This window comes from Scyliorhinus torazame, chromosome 11 (genome assembly GCF_047496885.1).
Source record: "Scyliorhinus torazame isolate Kashiwa2021f chromosome 11, sScyTor2.1, whole genome shotgun sequence".
In the NCBI taxonomy this organism is placed as follows: Eukaryota; Metazoa; Chordata; class Chondrichthyes; order Carcharhiniformes; family Scyliorhinidae; genus Scyliorhinus; species Scyliorhinus torazame.
The window spans coordinates 108,312,751-108,339,432 of record NC_092717.1 but is presented as its reverse complement, the minus strand read 5'-3'; the positions used below and the strand labels follow the sequence as shown (position 1 = coordinate 108,339,432).

At 46.0% G+C, this 26,682-nt stretch overlaps 1 protein-coding gene across 1 annotated transcript in view; it reads right to left on the bottom strand.

The window, feature by feature from the left end:
- slco5a1 (solute carrier organic anion transporter family member 5A1) overlaps positions 1-26,682 on the bottom strand; it is a 300,251-nt gene that overhangs the window by 58,417 nt on the left and 215,152 nt on the right. The window contains exons 4-5 of the mRNA XM_072467599.1: positions 12,324-12,488; positions 3,099-3,297 (exon numbers count right to left, since the gene is read on the bottom strand). Of these exons, the coding sequence (XP_072323700.1) occupies positions 3,099-3,297; positions 12,324-12,488 (364 nt within the window). The remainder of the gene's footprint in view (positions 1-3,098; positions 3,298-12,323; positions 12,489-26,682) is intronic.

The following is a 26,682-nucleotide window of genomic DNA, read 5'->3' as shown; positions in this document are numbered from 1 at the left end:
GCCTACTTGTGACAATAAAGTGTTACACTCCTGGTCTGGTAAGCCATAAACCAGCCCCACCGTTGAAGTACTGCAATTCCTCAGTGCTCCTGCACCTCACACCAACAAACACCCACTAAACCGGGTGGGAAAGGACCAAGAAATTCCAACTCGAACGGGAGCCACCAAATGTGTAACCACTCACTCTATGGCTGTCACTGGATGTCCACGCCACTCCTAATAATAGACTAGTAATTTTCCAACAATAGATGTTAGGTTAACTGATCTATAATTCCCTGGTTTCCCTCTTATTTTTTTAAAATAATGGAGTGACATGCACAATTTTCCAATTTAAAGACAGTTTCCTCAATTGAGAGACTTTGCAAGATTATACTTAGAACACCTGCAATGTTCTCACCTACTTTCTTTAAACCGCTAAGATTAAAATCACCCGGTCTGGGGAATTGTAACTCTTTACTGCCATTGAGCTGGGTATGCCCACTTTTCAAAGAACTCTGTTAACTACATGGCTACCATCAGGCCTCCTTGCAGCTAAAGTGCTGTCTGCCAAGAGCTGCTAGCCAATCAGAGGCAAGCAGCTCGTCGTCGTCACCAGTGCCAGCGAGTACAGTGGCAGTTGGAGAGTCCGCACACACCAGAGGCCTAGGAATTTCACGGGATCTAAGACCAAAGCTGAGTGAGTACAGGAAGGGGATCATGGGAGAGGGTGGGGCGGAGTTTGAAAACAAGGGAAGATGGGTGGCTTTCAGCAATACCCCAGCCCCTTCCAAATCCTGATGCCATGGCTTCCGATCAATTACTAAGTGCCTAATAACAACCCCCTTCATCCCATCCCTCTGCGCCCCTTGGAATTCCGCTGGCAAACCCAACAGAGTTCAGTGTTCAGCCTTCTGAGGGCACTGGAAAGCCATCCATATCCTGCTAAATTCCTGAAGCACCAGTAAATTGCAGTGTCCTCGGGAATAATGCGCATCATTTAGTTCATCAATGGGCCTAATTGACATTCCATAGGTGGCAGGGAATGTTGTGTCATCCCATTATGCCCCCTGACTTAATCAAGGGAGGTTCTCCCACTGTTGGGAGGCTAACGTGGGGCGTCTCTCAACATTAAGTGAGCCTAGTCGCCATGGTTCCTGCCGTAATGGCTGCATTAAATCCAGACCATTATTTCCTTCATTACTATTATTTTGCTTCTGTTGACTTTGGCAAGTCCCTGACTCAATGATAGTCACCTTGGGATGTCTGCCATGCTGATCTCTTCCTCCACTGTAAATACTGATGCAAAGTCATTTCTACCATTTCTGTATTTGCAATGACAATATTTCCATTATCAGTTTTTCAGGGATCACATTGCGCCTGAACACTCTCTTTTCTAATGTAATTGAAACCATTTTTTATGTTGATTTTGATATCCCTTAAAGGTTTTTTTCATATCCAACCCCCCCCCCCACCCCCCCTCCACCCCCCCTTTGTAGCACTTTCTATTGGTTTTATCATCCTTTGCATCTTTGCTGTTCACCAGAATCTGTGCTTTTTTTGGTATGCTTTTTCTATAATTTTATGTTGTCTCTTCAGTTGTCTTTAGCTGTCTTTTTTGGCGAGTTCTTGACCTTTAGAGGTATTAACAGGGTGCGTATCACAGTAAATTAGTTTTTAAAAATGTATCCCTTTTTCAGAGTTACAAAGCCAATGTGCAGAGTGGACAGGGCAAGCCCTTAATCCATCTCCTTACTTGCTCCAAAATCCAATTCAAATTGAATCCAATTCATGGTCACCACAAAAGAGACATACCAGATCCAAGCTGACAAGAACAGGTATTACATCTGATCTCACACTTGATCTTACCTTTGATCTTAGCCAAAGGCCTAGAAGCACTTTAAATTCTTTTCTGAACACTTCCCACTGATCTTTTCTCATTTTACCCATTTACAAATTTGCCCAATTTAGTGCGGCCAGTCTCTGTGACATCATATTGAATTCAGTTTTACCTAAATCTAGAAGTATCTTTTTCACTTTTCTCCCTAGCAAACACTACATTTAACTGCAGATCATACAATGATCACTATTGGAGAAATGTTCATGCACCACTAGACTATCAACTAGTCTGGCTCGTTATTAACCCGAATAGGTATATCATCATCAATCTGCAACAGAAACAATCCTAATGAGCTGACCACAGAATATTAGGTGTAAATAGTCCAAACTATATTTGAACTACTTTAAAATCATCAATATCTATTCTGCTGTAAATTATACCAAAAATAGAAAATGTAACAAGACATTGACCCTGTGGGTCATGGAGCCGAGCTGTTTATTTGCACCATAATTAGGAGCAAAATTGTCTTTATTTTTGCCAATAACACTAAATGGATCAAGGAGGAAATGAACTCAGATATTTTTCTTTAATAGGAATAAAGCAAAGGAATGTAGAGTTAAGGCAGAAGATCAGCCATGATCTTACTGAATAGTGGAGAAGGCTTGAGAGGCTGAAGTGCCAGCTCCTGCTCCTCCTCCTTCTATTCTTAAGCTCTGAGAAGAATGTCATTCAGAACACAAGGCCTTATTGTTGTAATAAAGACTCAATATTTGCCAGAATTTGAAGACTATCATCAGCTGATACCACTTTGCAGAATAGTCTGTGATGATCAAGTTTACTCCTTACGACAACAAATGCAGAACAACCATGGAATTAAATTGCCTGGTCCATGGAATACAGTCCTGCCAAATCTCTCAACGATACACCATAGGACTTTGACAAAAGTAGTCCAAAATCTGTAGTTTAATTGAAATGATTATTATAGATATGAAAACACTTTACATATTTCATGCTATGTACCCTGTTTTGTCACACAAGAGGATGAAACTGGTCTTTTCTGATAATGGATCAGCAGCTCATTTTACACCACAGCCAATTTTCTTCTTGTTTGAAGTCAACGGAGAAGAAAATTGGCTGCAGTGTGAAACTAGCTGTCAATTTGTTATCGCTGATTTTGTACTACCACTGAAGACCAATTCCACCCTCACAGGCAACACATTACAATCACAGAACAGAAGGCCAGAAATTCTATGATTCTATGATTAAGAAAGACCATTCTTACCCTGTGGTATATGGTATATTGATGCCCCCAAGGTTAATGGTCTCACAGCCAACAATGAAGAGTGTAGAGAAGCACAATAAAGAAACCCCACTGCAGATCATAGCAAGCTTAGCCGATTCTCGTGCACCAAGCTTGAGTTTTTTGATAATGTAGCCCCCTAGGATAATGCCAACGCCAGCACTGGGAACAATGATCACACCTGGAATTAAATCAGAGTATTAACATACAAGTGATTTATTAAGCCCAAGACCACACTCCAATGAGCAACTTTAAAACTCAACTCATCAGTGATTTGTGCATGCTAGCACAATGGTTCACTGCATTTCATCCCAGATGGCCTAAATATATGTACATAAAGGTCTGAGGGTGGATGAAATTATTCAATATTGTATTAATAGTTTCTTCATTCTTAATTACTTCCTCACTTTAATCATGCCTCTTCTTGCTACCATTCCCAAATTAAAACTGAACATCTCTTTAATTATGCATTCCCTGACAACCTTCTGAAACAATTTTGTATCACCTGCAGATGAGACAACTAATTTTATTCACTGTAGATAATACTATGATCACGATTGGAGAAATGTCCATGCGCCTCTAGACTGTTAACTAAATTTGGCTCGTTATTAACCCTAATATGGTATATCTTCATTAATCTGCAACAGAATAATACTAAGGAGCTGACCACAGGATACTAGGTGTAAACAGAAATTGGTCTAGCAAGGGTCCCAGAACAAATATGAAGGTGTTGTGCTGGTTACCGTTACTCAATTACTGCCCTCGGTTTTAAGCCTATCTGACCAACACATTATCCAATTCACAATTGCCACCTTTTCAGTTACTTCAGCAAACTGGAGTATGTGAAACAAGAGAACGTTCATTATTACCCTTGCGATCTAACGGGAGAAGCACTAAGTGTGGTCACGAGCGGGAATTGCCGGATGCTTCCTGACAGCCGACTCGGCGAGTCCGCAACCGGTATCTAAGATCAATAACGCCCCACGGGCTTCACAGCAGAAATGGCTGTCCCGCCAGCTGATGTGCCTGGACCTCCCCCACCCTCCCAGATGGCACACAATCAACGGGAAAGGGCCCAGGCGGGCGGTGGGGTGTTGGACATCAGAGTCTTCACCCCCTACAAGGAATGGGCTTGGAGATCGTGGGGGTGACCAAAGACAGAGTGGTCACCGCCGTTGAGATTGGCCTGCGTCGCAGATGTGAGAATCCACCGGCCCCCCACCCAGCTGACTTTTCACACACGAGTTGTTCACGCCAGACATAATGATCTTTCCCACTCAGTGACCACATGTCCATTCTCCTGCAGGAGCTCGCCATGTGTGTGTGTGGGGGGGGGGAGCCGGCTGGGGAATGGAGAGCGTGCTCTGGGGGAGAGCATGCTGCAGAGGGGAGAGCCGGCTGGGGAATGGAGAGTGTGCTCTGGGGGAGAGCATGCTGCAGAGGGGAGAGCCGGCTGGGGAATGGAGAGTGTGCTCTGGGGGAGAGCATGCTGCAGAGGGGAGAGCCGGCTGGGGAATGGAGAGTGTGCTCTGGGGGAGAGCATGCTGCAGAGGGGAGAGCCGGCTGGGGAATGGAGAGTGTGCTCTGGGGGAGAGCATGCTGCAGAGGGGAGAGCCGGCTGGGGAATGGAGAGTGTGCTCTGGGGGAGAGCATGCTGCAGAGGGGAGAGCCGGCTGGGGAATGGAGAGTGTGCTCTGGGGGAGAGCATGCTGCAGAGGGGAGAGCCGGCTGGGGAATGGAGAGTGTGCTCTGGGGGAGAGCATGCTGCAGAGGGGAGAGCCGGCTGGGGAATGGAGAGTGTGCTCTGGGGGAGAGCATGCTGCAGAGGGGAGAGCTTGCTGCAGAAGGGAGCTCGTTGTGGGGGGAGAGCGGGCTGGGGGTTGGAGAATGTGTTGGGGGGATGCGAGAGTGAGCTGCAGGGGGGAGAGCAGGCTGGGGAATGGAGAGTGTGCTCTGGGGGAGAGCATGCTGCAGAGGGGAGAGCCGGCTGGGGAATGGAGAGTGTGCTCTGGGGGAGAGCATGCTGCAGAGGGGAGAGCTTGCTGCAGAAGGGAGCTCGTTGTGGGGGGAGAGCGGGCTGGGGGTTGGAGAATGTGTTGGGGGGATGCGAGAGTGAGCTGCAGGGGGGAGAGCAGGCTGGGGGGAGTTTGTTTTTGGGGGAGAGCAGGCTGGGGGAGGGGAGCGGGCTGGAGAGGGGCAGCGCACTGCAGGGGGATGGCGGGCTGTAGGGGGATAGCAGGCTGAAGGAGGAACGTGGGCTGTAGAGGGGGAATTAGCAAGGGGAGCTGCCCGTTGTGGGGAGAGAGCAGGCTAGAGGGTGGAGAGTGGGCTGGGGAGGAGCTCGCTATGGGGGCAGAGCAGGCTGCTGGGGGTGGGTGGGGATGCTCACTATGGGGGGAGAGTGAGCTGAGTGGTGGAGAGCGGGCTGGGGTGTGGAAAGCGTGCTGGGGGGGGAAGAGTGTGCTGGGAGGGAGAGCAGGCTGGGGTGCACAGCATGCTGTGGGGCGAGGGGCTCTGGGAGGGTGGTGGGGGGTTGCTGGCTGATGTGGAAACTAAGAGGTCCATGGGAGCTGGGAGTTGAAAGGGGCATAAGACAGGAACATGTTCTCATTCTCAATGCTCCTAGCAGCTATCACCAGCTTTATTGCAACTGGCCCCATGGTATAAAGAACTATCTCCTCCATAGACCTCAGGAGACACAGGCTTCTTTGTCCCCCACAGGCTCTGCTCTGCTCCTAACAGTTGCAGATGATCTTGATCAGCAACAGAGTAGGCAGAATGTCAGCGAGTGTATTGCACTGTGTTTGAATGGCATCAAAGTCACAGCTGAATAGCTGGAGGCATGTGGAAGCAGTGGGATCTGGGCGTGAGAATGAAGTGGAGTATCTGGATGTTAGGAGTGAATCTTGAGTGTCAGTGACTGCTGATGCAGCAGTGATGGGGTTGTGGTGCACTGAGCAGTGTGAGAAGTTGGTGGTGTGGTGTGTCAGATGAAGATACATTCACTGCACTTAACTACCCATAAGAGGCAATTAGATTTCTTGTGACACTGCTCCCAGGTCCTCAGCTCCAAACACCGTGAACTGACCTCCCTGACCATCCACTCCCTATCACTTCTGAAGATGATCCTTCAGGGAATCCTGGCCTCATGCAGAAATAAGGCTGTCTCCTTCCCAACGCCACTACCAAGTCTCCATCACTGCATCCATCACCATTGGACCCCCTCTCTCTTTCCTAGAGCATCATCTGTGCAGCTAGCAGCAGCTCCTTTCAATTTAGTGCAGGTCTCCTTTAAGAGGAGCATTTGTCTTTAAGGGGAACAGGCTGTATGATATGCTCAATGAATGCTGCTTGGCCACCTCCGAACTGCTCCAAATCTGCAGCATGGGCCCTGCTCAAACCAAGAGTATGGTCAGGGAAATGAGGCAACATCAAAACCTGTGTGGATAGAGCCTGAATCCTGACACCTTCAGCCAAAAATATAGCGAGACAAGGTTTAGTCCCTAATTTTTATCCCAAAAAATTTACATCCGTATGAGAGGGAGAGTTACAGCTTTTTTCAGTCATGGATAAAACTGCTTTCCCATTTATTTTTCTGCTGGTGAATTTTCCCAATTGAGTTTTCCTCTCCCCGTTTATTTCTCCTGCTACCCTTGGCAATAACCTCCAACAACTGTTATGACTGCTGAGCTTTGCTGTGTAATATCATATGGGTGACAACAAAATGGAATTCATTCTATTTGCCCTGATTCATGATATGCAGCTAAGAATGGTGCAGTGGCATGAACTGAAAGTTTGATAGTGCACCTGTCAAATATATTCCATATGAAAATACATGATGCCCATGTCCAACAAAATTATTATTCTTATTAAACATTTGTGCTGGATCAAATGTCTAAAATGGTCTCAGTGCTCGGTACAGATTTAAAAATAACTATTTTCTCTTGCATATTAAGATGGGAAACAACTCTGTTTTGTGCTATGGGTCCACTTTCACTCTGGCATCAACAATAACAATAACTTGCATTTTTTTCATCTCAATCCACTTCACCAGAACAAAATCAGACAAAAGTAGGCACAGGGCCAAAGGGTCCAAAGACCCAAGACGGGTGCCTAAAAGCTTGGTCAAAGAGGTATGTTTTAATGAGGTGGAAATGGAAACACAGGGAAGTTTAGGGAAGAATACCAGAGCTTCTGACAACAAAAGCTGAAGGCTGCCAAAAGTGGGGCAAATAGAATGAGGGAGACACAAAAGATCACAGTCGAAGGAACATGGAGAGTTCATGGAAGATTGTAGGGCTGGAAGGGGCTACAGAGATGGGAAAAAAACAAAGTCACAGAAGGGTGTGAACACAGAGATAATTAAGGCCCTGGTGGACCGACAGTCAATGTTTACCAGGGAGCACAGAGTGAGTGCGACTACGTGCGGGATATGTAACTAGCAGCAGAGTTAAGATGAGCTGAAATTTATGGAGGATGCGAGCTGGGAGCCAGGAGAACACTGGGATTGTTGGAAGTAACAAAAGTGTGGATGGCGGTTTCAGGGGAAGATGGGCTGAGGTATGGGTGGAGATGGACAATATTATGGAGATGAAAATGAGTGGTCTTAGTAATGGCGTAAAGGATTAGAAGTTCAGCTCAATGACAGATAGGATGGTAGGGTTGCAAACCCCCTGTCCAATCTGAGTCAGTGATCCCAGGAAGCGTAAATCGAGACACATGTTTATATTAAACTAGAAAAGTTCCTTAAAAAAAACAGATCAGAGATTGTTATTCTTTACCAAACCAGAGATATCTTCACACGTCAGCCATTAATGACAGTCTACAGAATACATAAACCTCTTTTTAAACCTTCAGAAAGATGATGAGCAAATCATATTGGGACTATGTACATTGTTATACACCGATTAATATATGGAAAGACATAGTACGCCAGTGTACTAATACACTGGTTATATCAAATAGTGAATGATGGATATGGTTCATGTAGTCATATATAATGATTTCATCCATGCAAACTTGAACTAAAATTAATTTGAGCTGTACGTATTCAGCAGAACTCAGACTCTTCATAAAAATATTGTCACAATATTTCCGTTTAAACTTTTACGAAAACAAATCAAGAGCTGAAGTTTCAGTTGCTAAGGCCTCACTTGTAAATTCCTTTCTCGATCTTCTTACAACATTTGGTAAAGTTAATAGGCAAGGGTAATCAATGGGATCATATTAAAAATGTAAAATCATGGGAAAATTAACAATTGTCCTCATTGTCTTTAGGAATCACCTCACTGAGTTTCCGCGTTTAGCATCTGTTGGCATATTGTCATGTGAGAGTACCTTTAAGACATGATGTTTAAGCAATGTACCTTTAAGAAAACAGTGATGTCATAGAGTGGGTGGAGCTCAGCTCAGTTCAGCCATTTTGCAGGTTTTTAGTTTCAGTTTAGAAAGCAGTTTGTGTGTGTCTGTGTGTTTCCAGAGAGCTGCAAGTTTTGAAAAGAGCTGGGTGTGTGTCTGTGTTTTGCAGTGTTCTGGATCTCTCCCATGAAAGACTATCTCTGGATCATTTGGATGATTTAAAGTAAAGCCTTTAACCAGATGTGATTCTGTTTAAAGGTGTTAAGTCTCTTGGAAGTTTGAAGGAACATTTTAAGGAATTATTTACTGTTGCAATATTTCCTGAGTTATCTTTGAAGTAAGGGGTGTTAAAAGATCCAATGTTCATTTAAGATGTTAAGTTGAGTTCATGGAATAAACAGTGTTTTGTGTTTAAAAACCCACGTGTCCATAATTGTAATCCCACGCCTCGGGGAAAAGCCGCGTGCTGGGAAAAGCAACAAATCCATTAAAGGGGGAGGTTGGTTGAACTCCATGGTACATTTTGGGGTTCTGAAAACGCCTCGCCCATAACAATTGGGGGCTCGAGGGGGATAAAAGTCTATCTATTGGATTGGCTTTTGTAAACTTAAAGACAGTGAAGGATTGTTGCTTTTCCAGTGTGGAATTTTAGTTTAAGTCGGGAGAGTGTTGTGAACAATGGCTCTTTCAGAGGCTCAGAAGTTTTTGGGGGTGGAGAATGTCACACGTAGTACTTTACGGACAGAAACGAAAAGCAGACTGTTAGCTTTGGCAAGAACATTGCAGGTAACATTACCTGACAAAATGCGAAAAGATGAGGTCATTATGGCGGTGGTTAAGCATTTAAAGTTGCCTGAGATAGAGTTTGACTCATTGGAAATGGCAAAAATTCAGTTGCAAATTAAACAAATGGAACATGAGAAAGAATTAAAATGGCTTGCATACGAGAGTGAGAGAGAGGAAAAAGAAAGAGAAAGAGAGAGAGAGGAAAAAGAAAGAGGAAGAGAGAGAGAGGAAAAAGAAAGAATAGCCCTAGCAGAACAAAAAGAAAAAGAAAGGGAGATACAGATCAGGGAAAAAGACACTGAGAGGGAGTTTGAACTTCAGAAAATGGCCATGAAACATGACAATCAGGTAAAATTGGCAGACGTAAAGGGAAACGTTCAGTTGAATGACAGTGATGAGGATAGTGAGAAAGAGCGTCATAGTCGAAGGCTTGGTGAGAATCTATTTAAATATGTCCAAGCATTGCCAAGGTTTGACGAGAAGGAAGTGGAAGCCTTTTTCATTTCATTTGAGAAAGTAGCTAAACAAATGAAATGGCCACAGGACATGTGGGTGTTGCTGATTCAAATAAAGCTGGTAGGTAGAGCTAGTGAAGTGTTTGCATCACTACCGGAGGAGGTATCTGGAACGTATGAGGAGGTGAAGAAATCCACCTTAAGTGCATATGAGCTAGTGCCTGAAGCTTACAGACAAAGGTTTAGAAATATAAGGAATTTGGTAAAACATACATGGAGTTTGAAAGGCTCAGAGTAATTTTGATAGGTGGAGACGGGCTTTGAAAATAGACCAAACGTATTAAGCTCTCAGAGAAATTATACTTTTGGAGGAGTTTAAAAATTCAATTCCTGATGTAGTGAGAACTCATGTGGAAGAACAGAGGGTTAAAACTGCGAGATTAGCAGCGGAAATGGCAGATGATTATGATTTAGTTCGTAAATCAAAGATTGGTTTCTGACATCAGTTTCAGCCTGTGAGGAATAGAAACTGGGGACATGAGAAATACTCAAGTGGTAAAGGTAAAGGTGATCTGATGGGAGACAATAAAGAGTGTACCTCAGATTAAAAAAGAAATCCAGGAGGGTGGAAAAGAAATGAAAAGTTTCAGATGTTTTCACTGTAATAAACTAGGCCATGTAAAGTCACAGTGTTGGTGGTTGAAGAAAAGCACTGGGAAGGCTGATGTGGTAAAACAGGATAAGACAGTGGGATTTGTTAGAGTGGTAAAGGAAGGCCCAAGGGAAGCGAAGGAGGTACAAACGATTGTACAGCCTGTTCAAGAAGTAATTGTTAAGAAGGTGCCAGATGTCTTTAAAGAATTTACTTGTGTGGGTAAAGTTTACTCATGTGTATCTGGAGGAGCAGGTAAAGAAGTCACAATTTTAAGAGATACAGGGGCTAGTCAATCTTTAATGGTAAGAGATGAGGAATTATGTAGTTTGGGAAGAAGGTTGCCAAGGTGGTGATATGTGGAATTCAGGGTGAGAGGAGTAGCATTCCATTATATAAGGTAAGGTTGGAAAGTCCAGTGAAGAGTGGTGAAGTGGTAGTAGGAGTAATAGATAAACTATCTTGTCCAGGAATACAGTTTATCTTGGGTAATGATATAGCTGGATCGCAGGTGGGAGTGATACCTACTGTGGTTGATAAGCCATTGGAAAATAAGTCAACTGAAGTGTTGAAGGACCAATATCCTGGGATTTTTCCAGATTGTGTAGTAACAAGGTCGCAAAGTCACAGGTTAAGACAAGAGGAGAAATCAAAGAGTGAAAAATGAAACCATCTTGAAGTTGATGGTTTATTTATTTTTTCCTGGGGGGAGGTGTCATGTGAGAGTACCTTTAAGACATGATGTTTAAGCAATGTACCTTTAAGAAAACAGTGATGTCATTGAGTGGGTGGAGCTCAGCTCAGTTCAGCCATTTTGCATTTTTGGTTTTGCAGTTTGAAAACAGCTTGTGTGATGTCTGCCATGAAAGACTATCTTTGGATCATTTGGGTGATTTAAAGTAAAGCCTTTAACCTAATGTGATTTTGTTTAAAGGTGTTAAGTCTCTTGGAAGTTTGAAGGAACATTTTAAGGAATTATTTACTGTTGCAATATTTTCTGAGTTATCTTTAAAGTAAGGGGTGTTAAGAGATCCAATGTTTATTTAAGATGTTAAATTGAGTTCATAGAATAAACAGTGTTTTGTGTTTAAAAACCCACATGTCCATAATTGTAATCCCACACCTAGGGAAAAAGCCGCGTGCTGGGAAAAGCAACAAATCCATTAAAGGGAGAGGTTGGTTGAACTCCATGATACATTTTGGAGTTCTGAAAACGCCTCGCCCATAACAATATCAATAAACATTTCGGGTGACATAATCTGGCTTGGTTGATGGGTCAAGAGGTAAACACACCACTTAGTATGAAACTGCAGGAGCTGATTGTATCTGGCTCGACTGTATCTGGCCTCAATGGCTCAGTTCTCAGCTAGCTCCCATGGAATTACAATCCTTCAATATAGAAGAAAAATTAGACAGGGAATACCTAATCACTTCCAGGGCAACCTTTGGTCAACCTCCCTGTGAAAATCTTTCATTTTGATGTGAACAGCTCAATAAGTTTGAAGATGTGTCATATTTGTTGTTATGGAAAAGTCTGATCAGAGCACCTTTAGAGGTTAAGCATTTTCCCTAAATATTTGGTCTAATGTTCTAATATTAAAGACATCACATTTCTAATATTTCCAATATATTCGGGTGAATTTTCATTTTTTTTTCTGTTTCAACACAACACGTAGAGGAAAGTATGTCAGGGGGAACAAGAATCCACAAGGCCTCACTTTCTGTCTATTTCTGTCAATGGATAGGAATCTCGACAGGTTTGCTTATGGACATAAAAACCTCCACACCTGATCAAATACACCATGCATAGGGACCGGACAATCTGAACTATTTGTTCATCTGTGAAGAATGGGTCCATAATTAAGCCAATTTGACCTGATCCATGAACTGGCAAAATCCATATTTCTGTTTCTAAAAGTAACTTTGCAACCCAAAAGGTTAATGTACACATCTTACCAGTGTAAATGCTTGCATTAGATGCTGGGATGCCAAACTGAGATTCAATGAACTTGGGAATGAAGGTAATAAAAGCGGTGACGATGGCACTTTCTGCTGTGTATGACAAACTCACAAATAGGAATGTCATGTTGCTCAAGATCCTGACAGCAGCTTTGGGAATGTCTATAAAAATGACAAGAGAAACACTTTCACCATGAATGAAACATAATGGAGAGAAGCACCTACCGACACCAAGAAGCTTCACAGCTAATGTAATGCAGCCCATTCGCACACTGTAAATGACAATGTCCATAACTCTTCTTAAAACAGATGGAAAATGAACAAGGCAATGTAGGCACAGTTCTCAGAACAGGTGGAACATTTATACTTTACCATACAGTTCTACGGAATTCCTCTCTAAAAGTTAACTCATTCAAATCAACTAGACCAACCAAAATAGAGGAAAAAAAACACAGGAACACGAGAAATAAATTTAATCAACAGAGGGGCTCAGTCAGATAACACAAGTAGGCAATCTCAATCTTGCTTCGCTGGGTATCCACAGTGTCTAAATAAAGGACACATTTTCATTAATATGAATAGCAACAAACATAACCAGTCTTGTTCATAACTTAACACAATTCAAGAAAATAGAACCAAAAGTGAAGTAGACTTACCAAGTTTCAAGATGACTGAAACAGGAAGGGGGCAATCACTATGATGGGGGTGTACTACAGGCCTCCCAACAGCCCACGGGAAGTTGAAGAACAGATATGTAAGCAGATTCTGGATAGATGTAGAAATAATAGGGTTGTTGTAGTGGGAGATTTTAATTTTTGTCATATTGGCTGGAAATCCCTTAGGGCTAAGGGTCTGGATGGTGAGGAATTTGTTAAGTGTGTCCAAATAGGTTTTTTGGAACAATATGTGGATAGTCTGACGAGAGAGGGGCCTATATTGAACCTAGTGCTAGGGAATGAGCCCGGCCAGGTCATCAAAGTTGCAATGGGAGAACAGTGACCACAATTCCGTAAGCTTTCGGATACTCATGGAAAAGGACGAGTGTTGTCCTCGGGTTAAGGTGCTAAACTGGGGGAAGGCTAACTACAACCAGATTAGGCAGGATTTGGAGGCTGTTTGGGAGAGGCTGTTTGAGGGTAAATCCACATTTGGCATGTAGGAGTTTTTTAAGGAGCAGTTGATAGTGCAGGACAGGCATGTGCCCGTAAAAAGGAAGGACAGGAAAGGCAGGATTCGGGAACCATGGATGACCAGGGATATTGAGAATCTTGACAAAAAGAAAAAAGATGCATACGTGAGGTACAGGCAACTAAAAACAGGGCTGGGATTCTCTGATCCTGAGGCTAAGTGTTGACGCTGCCGTATACGCCGTCGCGTTTTACGATGCGTCAACAAGCCTCTAGGAGCAGCGATCCTGCGCCTCACAAGGACAAGCATGGCACTGGAGCGACTCACGCAGCTCCAGCTGCCGATACCGGTGTCAAACGGGCACCGTGAGTCTGAGCACGCTCGCTGAGGCTGCCGCGAATTTGCGAATGCGCATTACGACCGGCCCAAACTCGCGCATGTGCGCTAGCTGCCTTCTCCGTGCCGGCCCCGACGCAACACAGCGGAGAGCTACAGGAGCCCGGCGCGGACTAAAATAGCCCCCCACCAGGAGAAGCCGGCCCGCCGATCGGTAGGCACAGATCGCGGGCCAGACCACGGTGGAGGCCTTCCCCGCGGTCGTATCCCCCCTCTCCCCCACCAGGCCGCCCCCTGCAGGATGAACGGCGAGGTCCTGCCGGGTAGCACCACGTGTGAACGGCACCGGCGGGACTCGGCTTATCTCGACGGCCACACGGCCCAACGCGCGCGAAGAATCGCTGGGGGGGGGGGCGCGTAGAGCGGCCCCCAACCGGCGCCGCACCGACCGCGCCAGCGCCAATGCCGCCAATTTTCCGGTGACCAGGTAATTGGCGGACCGGTGTCGGAGCGGCGCCTCCTGAATCGTGCCCCCCCCCCCCCCCCCACCCCCCCCGCCGATTCTCTGACCCGGCCCGGGGTCGGAGAATGCTGCCCCAGATAAAGCACTTGAGGAATACAAGGAAAGTAGAAAGAGCTCAAGCAAGGAGTTAGGAGGGCAAAAAGGGTCATGAAATGTCCTTGGCAGACAGGTTTAAGGAGAATCCCAATGCATTTTATACGTAAATTAGGAACAAGTGGGTAGCTAGAGAAAGAGTTGGTCTACTCAAGGACAAAGGAGGGAAATTATGTGTAGAGCCAGAGGAAGTAGGTGAGGTCCTTAATGAGCATTTTGCATCGGTATTCACAAAGGAGAGGGACACGTTGATTGGTGGTGTCTTAGAGGGATGTGTAAACACTTTAGAACAGGTTGTTATTAAGAGGGAGGAAGTGTTAGGTGTGTTAAAAAGCATTAAAATAGACAAATCCCCAGGGCCAGGTGGCATCTATCCCAGATTACTGGGGGAGACAAGAGATGGAATCGCTGGGCTTTTGACAGAAATCTGTGTCCTCAGGTGAGATCCCACAGGATTGGTGAATAGCCAATGTTGTACCGTTATTTAAGAAGGGTTGCAAGGATAATCCGGGTAATTATAGGCCAGTAGGCTTGATGTCAGTGATAGTGAAATTGGTGGAAAAGATTCTCGGAGATAGGATGTACGCATATTTGGAAGTGAATGGTCTTATTAGCGACAGACCGCATGGTTTTGTATGAGGGAGATCATGTCTCACTAAGTTGATTGAATTCTTTGAGGAGGTGACAAAAATGATTGACGAGGGAAGGGCTGTGGGTGTTGTCTACATGGACTTTAGTAAAGCATTTGATAAGGTCCCTCATGGTAGGCTGATGCCAAAGATTAGATCACATGGGATCAGGGGTGAACTAGCTGCATGGATCCAGAACTGGCTTAGCTATAGAAGACAGAGGATAGCAGTGGAAGGGTGTTTTTCCGAATGGAGATCTGTAACTAGTGGTGTTCCGCAGGGATCCGCACTGGGACCTCTACTCTTTGTAATATATACAAATGACTTGGAAGAAAACATAGCGGGTCTGATGAGCAAGTTTGTGGATGATACTAAGATTGCAGGAGTTACAGATAGTGATGAAAATTGAAAGAGAATACAACAGGGTATATATAGGCTGCAAAATTGGGCAGAGAAATGGCAGATGGAATTTAACCCGGCCAAATGCAAGGTGATGCATTTTGGTAGATCCAATTCAGATGGGAGCTATAAAATAAATGGAGCATAGAGACACAGAGAGATCTGGGGGTGAAGGTCCACAGATCCTTAAAAGTGGCAGCACAAGTGGAAATGGTGGCAAAGAAAGGATATGGCATGCTCGCCTTCAAAGGACGGGGTATATCGAGTATAAAAGTTTGAAAATTATGTTACAATGATATAGAATGTTGGTTAGGCCACATTTGGAATATTGTGTCCAATGCTGGTCACCGCACTATCAGAAGGACCTGGAGGCGTTGGAAAGAGTACAGAAAAGGTATACCAGGATGTTGCCTGGTATGGAGGGCATTAGCCATGAAGAGAGATTGAATAAACTGGGATTGTTCTCCCTAGATAGATGGAGGCTGAGGGGTGACCTGATAGAAGTTCATAAAATGATTTGGGGTATAGATAGGGCGAACAGTTGGAGGCTTTTTCCCAGGACGGAAATGACAATTACACGGGGGCACAAGTTCAAGTGAGGCGGGGGGGGGGGGGGGGAGAGAAAGTTCAGTGGAGATGTGCGGGGGAAGTTTTTTTACACAGACGGTGGTGGTGGCCTGGAATGCACTGCCAAGTGAGGTAGTTGAGGCAGATACGTTAGCGACCTTTAAGACTTATCTGGATAGGCACATGAACAGACGGGGTATAGAAGGATACAGGCGGTTGGTCTAGATAGGACACGTGGTCGGCGCAGGTTTAGAGGGCCGAAAGGCCTGTTCCTGTGCTGTATTGTTCTTTGTACTTTGTGACTTATTGCATACCACTATATAACTTCTTATCTACATCTGTATTATTGCCATAGTAGAGCAACAACTGAACAATTTAGATCCACAATTCTTTGATGACAGTTTGGATGCTATGGCAACATTGAGCATTGATTTTAGCAGAGCATAGGTAAATGAAAAGCACTATCTTGAGATCATGTTATTGCCTCTATTTAACCAATTGAAATTGTTCGATAAAAATAATTTATGATGGGCTGAACTGTACAACTCATGGTGTAAATTGAAATGGTATTTAACAATCAGAACACTTTTTACATTAGATAGGATTCAGTGTTTTAGTCAAATAGTCAGGCAGTGGTGGAATATACTCCATTGGAACATTATTGATAATAGAAATTTAATTCCTGACATGTTTGGCTTGGTTTCCTTCCAACCGAAAACATTTTTTAATGAAATTAAGAGAGAAATAATTCACCGTTACAGACAACATTCGATGCTCCTTGAATAAGAATATTCTCTACATATTATGGACCAGGGTTTAGAGAACACCAAAGTATATCATGGGGTTCACCTGACCCACAACTTTGAATAGATTTTGGTTATGGGAAGCACAAGGGCCCACTTTACAGGTATGATGCAACAGAGAACTAAAGTATTTTTAAAACAAAACAATGTTTATACTATGAATCCAGTTAACATTTTATAAACGCACAGTAAACATCTTATCAACTACCAACACTGATAACCCCCCAAAAAAGATACAGTACTCTATAGGTAACCCATAGTAACTTTCCTAACAACATCCATAAGTCAAAAGACAGTAGGTTTGAATTCTCTACAGAAACAGGTATTACTTTGAAATCATCAAGTGATCTGGCGACATTCTTTAGAGAGAGAGAGAGATAGACATCTTCTTGTTTGAATGCAGCTCTCCAACTGAAAGTGAAACTAAAACACAGAGCCAAAATGAGCTTCCAGCTCAAAACGAAAGTAAAAAGTAGAATCACATTCCAGCTCCACCCACACAATGACATCACTGCAGCCATTTGATAAAACACACTTTTCTTAAAGGGACATTCACATGACACTACATATCGTGATTTCGAAAGAAAACAAACAGAAGTGAATACCAATATTTGCCCTTTTCAGAGATTGCGGGCGGGATTCTCCGATCGCCGAAACTACGTTCACCTGAGGCCCTCCCCCGATGCTCCACCCCCAATGGGCCGGGTCCCGACGGCGTGGGACACGTGTGCTCACACAATTTGGAGACCTCGCATGATGGCTGCGGACTGAGTCCAGCGCCGCCACAGTCTGGTGGCGGGGCGGGGGGGGGGGGGCCCGTTCCGCTGGCATGAAATGTGGCCCTAACTCACCGTGCACGTTTCTGGGAGGAAAGGTGAGGAACTTAATTAACATAGAGCAAATGGGAGGCAGGAGGCCGATTTGAAATGTACTGTAACATATAAAGATCAAAACAAGGAGCAGGAGGAGGCCATTTGGCCCTTTGAGCCTGTTCCGCCATTCATTTTGATCATAGCTGATCGTCCAACTCAATAACCTGCTCCTGCCTTCCCCAATATCCTTTGATCCCTTTAGCCCCAAGTACTGTATCTAACTGCTTCTTGAAAACATTCAGGGCAGGATTCTCCATCCCACGACTCCCGAAGCGCGTTTCCCAAAGGGACGGAGAATCAGGCTTCAGGGAACAATTGGGATTGGAGGCAGGCACTGAGCCGAACGTTATGCTCCAACCCCTCGCCGGGTTCGAGCTTCATGACCACACACCAGCAGGAGATTGTAAATGAATGCAAATGGGTCTTAATGCATCCATTTAGTGGGCCCGGCACCTTATCACCCGGCCTTCCGTGATTCTCCAGTCCCCTGGCCCCGAATTCACATGGGTGCGGGTCACTGCTGATATTTTGCAGCGTGGCCCTGATGTGGTGGATCTCGCGTGGGCCAAGGGGATAACTCCTTAGGGGAGTGGCCCCCAAAGTGCATCCGAGGTCCAACCCCCCCCCCCCCCCCCCCACACACACAATGCATTATCTGCCCACCCCTCTTCTACCAGGCCCTGCCCTGTCCCGATGCAACCACACCCCGAGGGACCCCCTTAATAGGGAGCCCCCCCCAGGGACCCCCTAACTGAAGGGACCTTCCACAGAGACCTTTTAATTGAAGGGACCGCCTACAGGGACCACCTGTCTAAAGGGATCGCCCACAGGGAGACCGTTACTAAAAGGACCCCCCCCCCACATATACAAACTGTCATGTCACCCCAATATTTTAAACATCAACCATATCAGAGTGGTAAGTGCATTCCAGTCACTCAAGTGTATGATTGCAATGCTCTTACTGCTCTTTGATATGGTTGGTGTTAGTAAACATTGGGGTTTCAGCACTTGGGGTCACTCATCTATGAAGGGAGATGAATGAATCAAGGCTGCAGCTGGTTTGTGGGAGCTGTCAATCACAGCCCACTACTAGAAAGAAATGAATGGTTTGCAGCTAATGGATCTGAGGGGTTGAAACACAGTCACAGCTGGTCTCCTTCAAGGAATGGACCATTCTGGGATTGTGGGGGATTCTGTGGGGGTGGTCCCTCTGGTCAACGGGTCCCTGCAGGGGTCCCTTTAGTCTGTGGGCAGGCCCATTTAATCAGGGGGGTCCCTGTGGAGGTCCCTTTAGTGAGGGAGTCTATGTAGTGGGTCTCTTCAGTTAAGGGGTCCCTGTGGGCAGCGGGGGGGGGGGGGGGGGGGGGGGGGGGGCTTCCAGTTAGGAGGCCTTCAGTTAGAGAGTCCTGGGGAGTCTCCCTATTAATGGGGTCCCTTGGAGATCTCCCTTGTTAGGGAGTACTGGGGAGTTGGGGGGAGCGCGTGTCAGGTCACCTCCCTACTTAGGGGAAGGGGGCACCCCAGGCAATCCAGGGGTGGGGGCTGATTTGCGGTTCGGGGGTTGTGGATGCAAGAGTTTGCCCGATGGGCCGAGTTCCCAACAGAGCGGGCCATGTGCGGTCCCGAGCGTGCGGGAACCCGGCGTGCCGACTGCGGATTGTGTCCAGCACCACCACACTCGGCCAGGGTCCATGTTGCGGGTTGGGTTCGCGCACGGCCAGCGCCATTTTGTAATCCTCAACCGGTGCAGGTCGTCAGCCTTGCACATGCGCTGGCCAGGACCCGCCCATTCTCTGACCATTTTCGGTGTGGACCGCGGGGGTTTCAGGCAGCACCTGTGCTAGCCCCTCACCGGTACCGGAATCGGTGAGGGTTTTGTGCCATTTTTCGGTCGTGAAAGTCCACACCTGCTCCGCTGGCGTCTGCACTTAGTCTCCCAAATGGAGAATCAGTCTCCCAAACAGAATTCACCACACCGTGTTTTAACCACTGGTGGCAAATATCTCAGGCTCACCACTCTCTGGGTGAAGACATTTCTCCTCATCTCTGTCCTAAATGGACTACTCCGTATCCTCAGACTGTGACTCCTGGTTCTGGACACCCCCACCATCGGGAACATCCTTCCTGCATTTAGTCCTGTTAGAATTTTATAGATTTATTTGAGATCATCCTAACCGACTCAATCTCTCCTCATACATCAGTCCTGCCACCCCAGGAATCAGTCTGGTAAACTTTTGCTGCACTCCCTCTAGAGCAAGAACATCCTTGATGGGTTTCCCAAGGAGGCAAACAGGAGCTGCTGGATCCATAAGGTTAATGCTTTTCCCAGTACTCCTTGTCATCCAGGAGAAGCAAGAGCGCTCCCCCCACCCCAGGCTACTTGAGAAGACTCTTCCACCTCTCTGGCGTCACCCAATAAAAGGTTAATATGGTCCTACTATTTGGTTCAGCCAGACTACTGCGTCCTCAGCCTTACCAAGTTTTACAGCTGTCTTAAGCTTTCCCGGCATGTTCAGCACTCCTCATAAATATAGTGGTCATTCTATTATGCTTCAAAAACAGTAATGTGCTTGATTAACAATTCAGACATACCAAAATGCAAAAGCCCAAACAGAAAATCCCAATTAACACCAGATCAAGATATATACATGGAGGACAATATGTTGTGAATAATGTGGATGTAATATTTAAAAGTGAGCACACTGTGATTCCTTTTAGTGCATTACCTCCAAATATCATTGGTCATTTAATGTAGGTAGAAGGAAAACCTGTCAGCTTACGATCGTACAAACGGAGTACAAGTCAGAGTTCAAGCAAATACATGTCCTTCCTTCCAAACAAATTTAAATTACACCATTTGGGGTGAATGGGGAATGGGTAGTAATGGGTAGCTGTCATGGAGATGTCTTTAAATAGAAAGGGCTGGTAGGTATTGGTGCGTCCGAGGCTATTGAGGCAGGTGGCATTGGTTTGTTGGCTTCCTGCTTAAAACGAGCACAGAATGCATTAAGCTAATCGAGGAGGGGTGCTCTGTCACCAGAGATTCAACTCGGCTTTGCTTTGTAGCCTGTTATATTGTTTAAGCCGTGACACAACCGACGAGGGTTTGTGTCGTTAGTCTGGGACTATAGCTTAGTCTGGTATTTTCTCTTGGCATCCCTGATAGCTTTGCGGAGGTCGTACCGAGATTCCCTGAGGTGTTGCCTGAGCTGTTTGGGGAGGGGGAATTTTGCAGAGGGAGAGGCACTGGGGGGCCTAGTGTTGTCACATCTGCCATTGTATTATTCCCATTATAATGCCACTTGGTGCTATTATTGGCAGCATACACACATGCAAATATTGAATTTTAACACTGGAATGCCGATGGGAATCTTTATCTTGTAGTTTCCAATGCATTCTGAGACTACATAGCCTTTGATAGATCCAAACCCCTGCCACAAACAGAAAGTCATCAGAAGCAATTGCAAGTGCGCCGGAGTCAGCAGTATGGGTCAAGTGCACATGCACTACTGTTCCTGGTGCCCTTCCAGTTGGTGCAAGGAGTTAATGGGTTTTTTTGCGTGCTGGTTTCAGATGGCACCTGTTCCTGATTCTGCTATTCACACCTCCTCTTGACATATCGGGTGTGATTCTCCCGACAAATGACTAAGTGTAATTTTGGTCAGGAAACGCAAGTTGATTTCCGCCAGGTGTATGGGTGCTTAGGAGCTTGGAAGATTCTCACTGAAATATCCCACATTTCAAATTTTTTTCTGGAGTGGTGAACAACAAAGAACAAAGAAATGTACAGCACAGGAACAGGCACTTCGGCCCTCCAAGCCCGTGCCGACCATACTGCCCGACTAAACTACAATCTTCTACACTTCCTGGGTCCGTATCCTTCTATTCCCATCCTATTCATATATTTGTCAAGATGCCCCTTAAATGTCCCTATCGTCCCTGCTTCCACTACCTCCTCCGGTAGTGAGTTCCAGGCACCCACTACCCTCTGCGTAAAAAACTTGCCTCGTACATCTACTCTAAACTTTGCCCCTCTCACCTTAAACCTATGCCCCCTAGTAATTGACCCCTCTACCCTGGGGAAAAGCCTCTGACTATCCACTCTGTCTATGCCCCTCATAATTTTGTATACCTCTATCAGGTCGCCCCTCAACCTCCTTCGTTCCAGTGAGAACAAACCGAGTTTATTCAATCGCTCCTCATAGCTTATGCCCTCCATACCAGGCAACATTCTGGTAAATCTCTTCTGCACCCTCTCTAAAGCCTCCACATCCTTCTGGTAGTGTGGCGACCAGAATTGAACACTATACTCCAAGTGTGGCCTAACTAAGGTTCTATACAGCTGCAACATGACTTGCCAATTCTTATACTCAATGCCCCGGCCAATGAAGGCAAGCATGCCGTATGCCTTCTTGACTACCTTCTCCACCTGTGTTGCCCCTTTCAATGACCTGTGGACCTGTACTCCTAGATCTCTTTGACTTTCAATACTCTTGAGGGTTCTACCATTCACTGTATATTCCCTACCTGCATTAGCCCTTCCAAAATGCATTACCTCACATTTGTCCGGATTAAACTCCATCTGCCATCTCTCCGCCCAAGTCTCCAGACAATCTAAATCCTGCTGTATCCTCAGACAGTCCTCATCACTATCCGCAATTCCACCAACCTTTGTGTCGTCTGCAAACTTACTAATCAGACCAGTTACATTTTCCTCCAAATCATTTATATATACTACAAAGAGCAAAGGTCCCAGCACTGATCCCTGTGGAACACCACTGGTCACAGCCCTCCAATGAGAAAAGCATCCCTCCATTGCTACCCTCTGCCTTCTATGGTTCTGTATCCACCTTGCCAGTTCACCCCTGATCCCGTGTGACTTCACCTTTTGTACTAGTCTACCATGAGGGACCTTGTCAAAGGCCTTACTGAAGTCCATATAGACAACATCTACTGCCCTACCTGCATCAATCATCTTAGTGACCTCCTCGAAAAACTCTATCAAGTTAGTGAGACACGACCTTCCCTTCACAAAACCGTGCTGCCTCTCACTAATACGTCCATTTGCTTCCAAATGGGAGTAGATCCTGTCTCGAAGAATTCTCTCCAGTAATTTCCCTACCACTGAAGTAAGGCTCACCGGCCTGTAGTTCCCGGGATTATCCTTGCTGCCCTTCTTAAACAGAGGAACAACATTGGCTATTCTCCAGTCCTCCGGGACATCCCCTGAAGACAGCGAGGATCCAAAGATTTCTGTCAAGGCCTCAGCAATTTCCTCTCCAGCCTCCTTCAGTATTCTGGGGTAGATCCCATCCGGCCCTGGGGACTTATCTACCTTAATATTTTTTAAGACACCCAACACCTCGTCTTTTTGGATCACAATGTGACCCAGGCTATCTACACCCCCTTCTCCAGACTCAACATCTCACCAATTCCTTCTCTTTGGTGAATACTGATGCAAAGTATTCATTTAGTACCTCGCCCATTTCCTCTGGCTCCACACATAGATTCCCTTGCCTATCCTTCAGTGGGCCAACCCTTTCCCTGGCTACCCTCTTGCTTTTTATGTACGTGTAAAAAGCCTTGGGATTTTCCTTAACCCTATTTGCCAATGACTTTTCATGACCCCTTCTAGCCCTCCTGACTCCTTGCTTAAGTTCCTTCCTACTTTCCTTATATGCCACACAGGCTTCGTCTGTTCCCAGCCTTTTAGCCCTGACAAATGCCTCCTTTTTCTTCTTGACGAGGCCTACAATATCACTCGTCATCCAAGGTTCCCGAAAATTGCCGTATTTATCTTTCTTCCTCACAGGAACATGCCTGTCCTTTCAACTGACACTTGAAAGCCTCCCACATGTCAGATGTTGATTTGCCCTCAAACATCCGCCCCCAATCTATGTTCTTCAGTTCCCGCCTAATATTGTTATAATTAGCCTTCCCCCAATTTAGCACATTCATCCTCGGACCACTCTTATCCTTGTCCACCAGTACTTTAAAACTTACTGAATTGTGGTCACTGTTACCGAAATGCTCCCCTACTGAAACATCGACCACCTGGCCGGGCTCATTCCCCAATACCAGGTCCAGTACCGCCCCTTCCCTAGTTGGACTGTTTACATATTGTTTTAAGAAGCCCTCCTGGATGCTCCTTACAAACTCCGCCCCGTCTAAGCCCCTGGCACTAAGTGAGTCCCAGTCAATATTGGGGAAGTTGAAGTCTCCCATCACCACAACCCTGTTGTTTTTACTCTTTTCCAAAATCTGTCTACCTATCTGCTCCTCCATCTCCCGCTGGCTGTTGGGAGGCCTGTAGTATACCCCCAACATTGTGACTGCACCCTTCTTATTCCTGATTTCTACCCATATAGCCTCACTGCCCTCGGAGGTGTCCTCTCGCAGTATAGCTGTGATATTCTCCCGAACAAGTAGCGCAACTCCGCCTCCCCTTTTACATCCCCCTCTATCCCGCCTGAAACATCTAAATCCTGGAACGTTTAGCTGCCAATCCTGCCCTTCCCTCAACCAGGTCTCTGTAATGGCAACAACATCATAGTTCCAAGTAGTAATCCAAGCTCTAAGTTCATCTGCCTTACCCGTAATGCTCCTTGCATTAAAACATATGCACTTCAGGCCACCAGACCCGCTGTGTTCAGCAACTTCTCCCCGTCTGCTCTGCCTCAGAGCCACACTGTCCCTATTCCCTAGTTCTCCCTCAATGCTCTCACCTTCTGACCTATTGCTCCCGTGCCCACCCCCCTGCCATACTAGTTTAAACCCTCCCGTGTGACACTAGCAAACCTCGCGGCCAGGATATTTATGCCTCTCCGGTTTAGATGCAACCCGTCCATCTTATACAGGTCACACCTGCCCCGGAAGAGCTCCCAGTGGTCCAGATAACGGAGTGAACTAAAGACGCTGGCAAGACCGGCTCCTCAGAGATTGGGGCACCATTTTTAAAGGATGCCCAGAAATCAAAGCTAAGTTGAAGGTCCCCCACATCTCCCACCCACAGATATCGTGACCACCTGCAGAACACCACAAACCCTCGGCCCTGGAGGGAAACCTTCACCCTTCCATCATTAAATACCCACATCGCCGCCCCCCCAGCTCCCCACAAGCAAGAGGGTGACCCAGCCCCACCCCATCCATCCAGGTCAGCATCAGGGCGTCGCCGCCCCCCCCTCTCCGAGTGAGCATAACCCACTTTGTGGTGCTGAGGGCCCTTCCACCTTTATCTCCCCTGCCCCTTTCAGCCCCGCCCCCCACATGTGCCCGTTTCAGCTCCCACCCTTCACCCTCCTCCACTTTTCATACCCCCTTTTCATCCTTCATATCCCCCTCATACATTTCTTCAGGCCTTCTCTCTTCAGGCCCCCATTCATTCCCTCTTTCGTGGCCATTGCCCCCTCAGGTCCTGCCCCTTGGCAGTGCCGCGTGACACCCTGACCCTCCCCCTGGCACCCAGGACATGTTGACGTGGCACTCCAACAGAGCTCACCTGGCAGTGTTGCCAAGCGCCCGGTCCCCTACCACCCGAGAGCTCCAATGCCCCCCCCCCCTTCCCTCGTCCCATCCCCCCTGCTTGGTCATTACATCAGTTTTCCATTTTTGGAAACCAGTGCTGATTCCTGCCCTGCCAGTGGAGCCGGTGAATCTCCGGAGCCTGGAGAATGCGGCCTCGAACAGGCTGCGCACATTTTAATGAGTTTTAAGGCTCATTTAAATATGCGGCAGATTGCATTGTGCAAAACGGGTCGGGATCATCGTAATCGGTTCAACGACCGACGTGAACCCCTTTTCGGAGCTCTCCCGCTATTCACCAAGAATAGCCGGAGGTGCCCGGGTGCAGAATCGCCCCCATCTTTTTTTCGATTTGCCCATTATCAGTTCCTTTTGCTTTGCATCAATCCTTTTGTCATTTGATCTGACTTCCACCCTATCACAGACCTTCCTTTCCTTGTGACCCTTTTTCGACCCTCCCCATTTCACTTGCTTGAAACCCATTCCAACTCTTTCCTGTTCCCTGTTGAAACCCATTCCAACTCTTTCCTGTTCCCTGTTGAAACCCATTCCAACTCTTTCCTGTTCCCTGTTCTGACAAAAGGTCATCAACCTAATATGTCGACTGTTTCTCAATCTAAAAATGCTGCCTATCTGCTGAATATTTACGAATGTTTACAGCGTTTTCTGTTTTTATTTCAGATTTTCAGCATCTACAGTATTTTGCTCTTGTTCAAATAGCCTCTGCAATGACATATGGTGGTCAAAATACAGAACTGGAGCATCAGATTAACAGGAAAACCTTAGTAAAAATGATGGGCCTGAACATATTTGATGATATGGCACATTTATGGATTGGTGTAGCTAATTTGTTCAGAAACTGAGCAGCTCACATACAGCAAAATTCTGCTGTAGGTACACTGGTAATTACATTGCTTTAAGCCAGAAAGAAGCATAGGTTCCAGTTTGACTCACACCAAGGCCTAAAACTTCCACTGTGCTGAATTCATTTTAGAGTTAAGACAGGTGCTAATAGTTTCATTGCGTGTGCGCTCATTCTGCACCAAATGTCCATTGTACACTTAATTTGTTAGGTTGCCCTTAACAGAAAGTCTGGTTGAAAGAGCAATAGGCCCACCACCTATACAAATCAGGGGCCTTATTCTGTCCCTTTGCCAAACTGCAGCACTATTAGAGTACTTCATGTTCTCAGTTTTATTGGGTACAACAGCTAAAATGGTAGAATTTAAAGGAAGTCGCCACCAAAAACATAAGTAGGAAGAGCACATCCTGGTTCCTCACTAAAACTGCAGGCCACAGTTGATTGTGATTCACTTTGCCTCGGCCTCAGTTCATTACGGTTATCTTCTCACGTTAATGCTGATACTCTCTCCCCACTTGGAAAGATAGACAAAGGTATTGCAGATGTCATATGCATGATTTTCAAAAGGCCTTGAATGGGTCACGGCGCAGTAGGCTGAGAATGAAGATTGGGGAATGTGGGGT